At 42.0% G+C, this 7125-nt stretch overlaps 1 protein-coding gene across 1 annotated transcript; it reads right to left on the reverse strand.

Annotated features, from left to right (window-relative positions):
* Positions 1-1587: 1587 nt before the first annotated feature.
* On the reverse strand, positions 1588-5864 carry creld1a (cysteine-rich with EGF-like domains 1a). The gene is made up of 6 exons (XM_084061622.1): positions 5750-5864; positions 4428-4594; positions 3666-3749; positions 2957-3052; positions 2479-2619; positions 1588-2099 (listed from the first exon to the last, which is right to left on the reverse strand). The coding sequence occupies exons 2-6, from the start codon at positions 4588-4590 to the stop codon at positions 1879-1881; spliced, it is 705 nt and encodes a 234-aa protein (XP_083917748.1). The 5' UTR covers positions 4591-4594; positions 5750-5864; the 3' UTR covers positions 1588-1878.
* Between the last annotated feature and the right edge of the window lie 1261 nt (positions 5865-7125).

Here is a 7125-nt window from a genome sequence, read left to right on the forward strand (position 1 = left end):
TTCAACGTTTTCAGGCCAAGGACCCCCTAGCTGAGAGAGAGATGAAGCAGGGACATTTTTTGTTTACATGGTCTGCTCTTTTTTTCCCTCTACACCTATAGCCTCTTTGCCAAAAATAGCAGATCTACAAGCTCACAACGCCTCGATCTGCTATTTTTGGCTAAAGTTCTCCTCAGAAAAGGGATACTAGGGTCCAAGTGGTTAATGTAAAAAAAGAAATAATATCACACAAAGATTTGACAGACCCCCTGTAGTAACTCTGAGGACCCCCTAGGGGTCCCGGACCCCCTGTTGAAGACCCATGAACTAAACCAACCTAACACTTATATGCGTTGAGGATCCTGGCATTTGAGTCTCAGGAAATGTCTGTATGTGAGTACAGCATGATTACAACATCACATTTAATTTGTCTGTTTTTGTGTCAGACTGCTGGAATGAGTCATGCACTGATCATCACTGACTCACCCTTGGAAACACAGTCTTCTGGAGTGCCAAGACTAATTGTTTAAAACGGGGGTCTTCAACAGGGGGTCCGGGACCCCAAGGGGGTCCTCAGAGTTACTACAAGGGGTCCGCCAAATCTTTGTGTGATAGGATTTTTTTGTTTACCTTAACCACTTGAACCCTAGCAGAAAAACCCTTTTCTGAAGAGAACTTTAGCCAAAAATAGCAGATCTACAAGCTCACAACGCCTCGCAGTGTTTGGTGTAGAGGGAAAAAAGGGCAGACCAAGTAAAAAAATAAGTTGAACCTAAATCACAGTGTTATACAATATAGGAGGGGGTCCCTGCTTCATCTCTCTCTCAGCTAGGGGGTCCTTGGCCTGAAAACGTTGAAGACCCCTGGTTTAAAAGTAATCCCTAGCAGTCCCTGTAGGCTGGCCCACAGCGGGTTGACTCGAACGACATTGTCATCCTTAGATGGCACTCACAAGTCGGGCTAAAAATGAAAAAGTAAAGTACCATAATTCAAAAAGCTGCAAAATGCTGTTAAAACAGAAAAGGGGCGAAAGGCTATGGGGTCACCAAAATTAGTAGCGTTTCACATATTGTAGCTTGCATGCAAAATTAGCGTTTTGACCAGTACTAGAGGAAAAGTCACGGGATCACTTAAATGGTTATGGTTTATCGTCCATGGAACATGAATACGCTCATCATAGTTGCAAGTTTCAAGCCGCATGTCGCCCATTCAATTTTCAGATAGCCAATTAACCCTTACCCCACACATTTCTGTGTTCCCACTGCTATTACCCTACTGCCAAACCTGCCGGTGACGGCGGTGAGGAGCCCTCACCAGGAGCACGTAGCACCTATTCCTCACATTCATACTGACCATGATACTGACATGATACTGACATGATACTGACCATGATATTACTGACCATCACAATCGACTAGCACATGCTTCAGTAGTATCCCCTCCAACAGTTGACCAGCCGGTGCATCAAACGATTCCCTCTAAACAGTCGACCAGCCAGTTGGAGCGTCAACAAGTCCACTCGCCACTCTTAGTACTGCAGTCACAGAACCATCGTCACGTGCCGGTGTGGTGAGAACCCAAACGCAGGACAGCCACGCAAGGTGGCGTTCAAAACCCATTATTGGGTGTTTTAATACAGGACGAAGGTGAACAAGAACATCTCAGACAAAACAAACGAGGGGTGAATGAGGGGTGATTACAAATCAGATACAGCTGGGGCAAAGAGAAACAGATCCAATACCAGGGAACAAACTTAGAAATACAAGACCTAGACACTACAATCAGTCACCCCACGGAGACTTGGATTCATGGATATTTCTAAGAGACCCTGTGTCTCCTACCCGAACCGCTGCTGGTAATCGATAGGAAAAAAAGCCATTTTGGGGATGAACTATCCCTTTAACGACCCTTCAGAAAGCTGTTGAGCATTCTGTCTCCCCGGTCGGAGAGCCAGTAGCCTGCCATGGCCGCCACGGCTCCCATGAATATGGAGGTGTAGACCATGTCCCCCTTGGCGGCCAGGGTGGCCAGAGCACACAGCACCACCCCGAAGAACATCTGCTGCAACACCTCCACCTCGTCCTCCTGGATGTCATCAAACAATCCTCTCTCAGCAGCACCTGCACGGGGGAAGAAGAAGAGTGAAAAATGTGAAAAGCCTGTGTGTGTGCGTGCGTGCGTGCGTGCGTGCGTGTGTGTGTGCGCGTGTGTCCGTGCGTGGGTGTGTGCACGCGCGCAGGCATGTGTGTGTGTGCGTGTCTGTCGGAGCATACTTATGTGAGAGTACACGGTTGTAACTAAGTGCATTTAAGTGCATTGCAGTATTGATACTTAGTGTAGTAGAAGTATAAAGTATCGAAAAATGGGAAAATACTCAAGTAAAGTAAAAGTACCTCAGTACTTGAGAGTAAATAACTGTAACTGTACTAAAGTACAGTTACTTTAGTTTCCATACACCCACTGCATGCGTGTTATGCTGAGCTAGAGAACACCACTCACTGGGGAGCTTCTTCCTCAGACAGACGTTGTCTTTGCGCTTGAATCCTTCAGCGCAGCGACAGCGGAACGAGCCGTCCACGTTGACACAGAACTCATCCAGGCCAGGACAGGCCAGAACCATCTCACCGCATTCATCTATGTCTGCATGATGGAAACAATAAGCGCAGGAATGAATGTGAGATACTCACACTGATAAGAGTCAACTATACAGCACTGACAAAAATGTTCTCTTTTGGGTCTCAAGCTAAAAAGTTTGATCTACAGCACTGGTTCTCAATGCGGGGTCCAGGGACCCTCAGGGGTCCTTGAGGATGTTCCAGGTGTTCCCCATCCAAATGAGTTAATATAAAAATCAGTTTTAACCATTATTTAACCACAATTTAGCCGCCACATTATAGTACGGTGGAGTAGAAATTAGGCTTTAGTTTAGCCTTTCCAGACATTTAGCACTCCCAGGACGTGTCTGTTTTTAAGTTACCCAAACACTTGGCTCCTGTCAGCCTGTACCCAGGGGAACACTTCTTGCAGCGTGCAGGACCCCTGCCCATACAGCCCACACAAGCCTGGTCACAGCCTGTAGAACAAGGGAACAGTTACAGTATGATTAAGCAAAACAGAAAATAGGAAATCTACAAATGTGATTCAGCGCTGCATGTGAGCTTGTCAATCGTCTATTTTCATTAAGCGATACGATACTGTCCCTTTTGTTTTTATTGAACGAAATGTCATACAGTATGTGTATATGGCTTATGTTATGACCTTAATAAACTTTAACTAACTAAGTAACTAACTACCGCAAAGTACAAATCTCAGGCTACATCCAACTCAAAACAAAGTGGAGGAAGAAGAGCAAATGCATTAAGTGATATTTTCTTTTTTACATAAGTGTTCAATAGCTCTATATTCTGATAGTAATTGTTTCTATATAAGTTGATCTTTACAATGCCCTGATGTGAAAGACAATATTTCAAAAGAAAGATTAAGGTTGTTATGTATACGGAAAATCTAAATCTGTTGGAAACATTTTATTTCGATGGTGGTGTCATAATTATATATTGCACATATTGATATGGCACACTGACTATCAAGAAAATAAAAACATAGCACTTCATGTCAAAAGGTTTGCCGACCACTGCATTAGACAGACAACAATATTTCCTTTGCAGACGACCTCCTCTGACACTGACCTCGGCATTCATATGAACCCTCTGTGTTGAAGCAGTAGGTGGCGGTAGGACACTGTCCCAGTTCTGTGCCACACTCATCAATGTCTGAAACATGGAAAACTTTTTTTTACGTACTTTACACATATACGTGAACACTTTACAGTGTTGGAAGAAGTACTCAAATTTTGAACTTAAGTAAAAGTATTAATTCCACAAGTAGAAATACTCTGTTACAAGTAAAAGTCCGGAATTCAAAATTTGTTTGAGTAAAAGTACAAAAGTGTTGGCATCAAAATATACTGAAAGTAGCAAAAGTAAAAGTACTTGTGCACGCAGAATGTCTCATTTCACACACTTTCAAGCAGATCTACAAGCTTTGTGAACTAATAACTGAAGTTTTCAAATAATTGATAAATAATAAAAGTGCAATATTTGCATCTGAGATGTAGTGGAGTAGGAGTAAAATCATTGAAAATTGGAAGTACTCCAGTAAGAATACCTCAACATTGTACTTAAGTATGTCAATACAAGGTCAGCTAATAGGAATACCAAAAAAACAAGAAAGTCATTAGCTTGTTTCCATTGGGGTCCTTTGTACTCAATTCAAAGTGAAAACAGACTGGCCATTGTGGGGATTGAACCCACGACCTTGGCATTATTAGCACCACGCTCTAAACAGCTGAGCTAAACGGCCTTCTGTAAATGTGTACTTAGCTACAATTTACACTACTCGCACTTATTACACAAATGTATACAGAGAAAAGGAGAGCGTTCTTCCAGTACCTACACATGTGTTATCATGGAGTAGCCATCCGTGTTCACATTGCAGGCATAGCTTGTGATCTGCTCCACATGTCCTACAGGCATCTGGACAGCTGTCCACCACAACCGTTCCACACAGCACTGAGCAGGCAGCCAGCAGCAGCAGGTGCCAGTGAGCCATCATTCCACTATGTGTCAATTGTTATAAACATGAGGGAACAGTCGTCACCACACTGATCCTACATAAAGCATGATTTGCTAATGTGAGAAGGCCTAATAAAAGCTTCCTCTGCAAGAAAAACAACACAAAAGTATAGGCCTATATAGCCTAAACCTTTTGTAAACTCGGGTAAAATGCATTGGATACAGGGTAGGTGGACACTAGGGACATCTGGGCACCTCGATGTAAAATTGGCTATTTTATCAAAAACGTGAAAAATGGTCTTAATGTAAAGTATAAATGATGTGAACATGCATGATACATCATTTTCAGACAGACTTAAAGGTAGGGTAAGTGATTTTCTTTGGTTAAAATAAGTGTTAAATAGCTCTATATTCTGATAGTACTCATTGCTATAGAGTGTTTGTTCAGTAAAAGGAGTCTCCATGTCTCTCCAGCTCTTTATAAAACAGAAAATGCATTTTCGTTTCAGTTTCAATTTTATCCAATCAGGATAGAGAACTCAATCAGGATATAGATTAAACAAGTGAAATTGGAAGTGATGACACTAAGAAATGAGCAGGCAAAATTGGAACTGGAACACTATAAAGATGAAGCTTAAAAATGGGTACTTTCGCCTGATTGGCTGAGATTTTGACACCTACCGGAAAATGTATTTTCTGTTTATTAAAGAGCTGGAGAGAAGGGGAGACTCCTGTTACTGAAAAAAACACTCTATAGCAATGATTACTATCAGAATATAGTGCTTTAGCCTTTTAACAAAATACTTTTTGTTTTAACCAAACAATATCACTTACCCTACCTTTAATTTTATCATTCAACTTCTTTCTTGTTTATGGACCAAAATGACTCGATATAGGCTACAGGTTTTGTAGTAGCAAGTGTAGAAATACTAGACCTTAATTGTCGAATGTTTAAAGAATGTTGTAATCATGTATAGGCCTACTTTACTTTACTTAAAAAAACTTTTTCTAAATATTTTATTTTTTAACATTTTGGAAAACATTGTCAATTTAACACCGAGGTGCCCACTCTTCCTTGGTGCCCACCTATCCTGGCTGTTAATGCAGTCTATGAAAATTAAATTAGCCTAAGTCTAAGAGAACACGTTTAAGAACAAGTTTAATAGCCTATACACTACACACATTTGGAAGATATTTACCTCGTGTGTCGATTATCAACTTGACTTGTCGGCAAACAGACTCGCTAACATGTTTAATAGTCATTTATATGACATATCATTGCATGGCAGAGCTTTGCTTGCAGACAGACCGCACTTCATCTGGAGAACTGAGAGGTGCGCTCGTTAACACGACCGCAACATGCCGAGGGGACGGGGCGCCCTGCGATCAGTAAGCACCCACTTCTTTTCGCAGATGAGTGAGGCTGGGACCGAGGTTAGTAAGCACCAGAGCACCGCTCAGTGTTGCCAGATTTTGCGAGAGAAAGAAGCAACTAATTCTATGAAAACAAGCCCAAAAGTAAGCAACTGGGTAAAGCAAAGCAAAGCAAAGTTTGTTGTTTACCCAGGGTGTCGGACTAAGCACGAAGCTTGTTTCCAGCCGGACCCTGCATGGAAGCCTTGCTCAAGGGCTATTCAGCGGTGATTCATGATTGATGTGATGAATTGGGGAATCGAACTAGGGACCTTCCGGTATCAAGGCCGCCCCTCTAACCACTAGGCCACCGCTGCCACTGTGGGTCAATCACATTTAGTTTTTAAACCTAAGCGTTGTGAGCTTGCAGATCTGCTATTTTCAAATAAATCATGGGGGAAAAGTGAAAAAGTTGAAATATTTTTTAAACACAAATCTGGTACGGGGGTCCCTTGAGTAACAGAATGGGTCACTACCTCAGCCTGTTGGCGTGAAATTCTAATATCTCCCCCAAGTGATAATGTATACGCTTTAGACTAACGGTTAAAATGTTTGCTTTCCACACGGGAGACCCGGGTTCGTATCTCGGTACTTTCAGATAGGGATACGATCGTGCGCGGACGGCAGCTAGACAATTACATATTGATTTGGGGTTCCTTGACATGAAAATGTTTGAGAACCACTGGTTTAAACAACATTAGACAGCAAGCCCAAATAAGCAACTTCACCTTAGAAACTAGCCCAAAAAACGCAACTACAAGCAATTTTACATAAAAAAAAAGTCGCTTATACAGGGCTGTGACAGTACTGTGTTGTTTTATTTTGTTGTTTCCTTTCTAAAGCACTTTGTAACCCAGTTTTGAAAGGTGCTATATAAATAAAGTTTTATTATTTTGGATTATTATTATTATAAGCAGACATGGCAACACTAGCACCGCTCCTCCGGTCTATCAAGTAGACTATATTCAACAGGCCGTTTTCTGTGGCACCTATCACGTTCTAACGCAACTGGTGGAGGGCCAATCACTGCTCTGGATGCACCATGCACACAGATAAGCACATGTATTTATAGACAAACAAGTGTTCATGGATATAATTAGTATATCATCAAGGACATGTCACAGCTACTGCTCCAAAATGTATGTTATTATTATTGCGGCTA

The sequence above is a fragment of the Gymnoscopelus microlampas genome (genome assembly GCF_963454915.1).
Source record: "Gymnoscopelus microlampas genome assembly, chromosome: 7".
NCBI classification, from domain to species: domain Eukaryota; kingdom Metazoa; phylum Chordata; class Actinopteri; order Myctophiformes; family Myctophidae; genus Gymnoscopelus; species Gymnoscopelus microlampas.

Bases quoted from the DNA above. Each gene is read 5' to 3' on its own strand.
- creld1a (XM_084061622.1), bottom strand. From the start codon at position 4,590: ATGATGGCTCACTGGCACCTGCTGCTGCTGGCTGCCTGCTCAGTGCTG. The intron at 2,620-2,956 runs GTAACTTAAAAA...TCCATCATGCAG, and splicing joins GACAGGAGCCAAGTGTTTGG to ACATAGATGAATGCGGTGAG. The intron at 2,100-2,478 runs GTGAGTGGTGTT...TCCCCCGTGCAG, and splicing joins TCTGAGGAAGAAGCTCCCCA to GTGCTGCTGAGAGAGGATTG.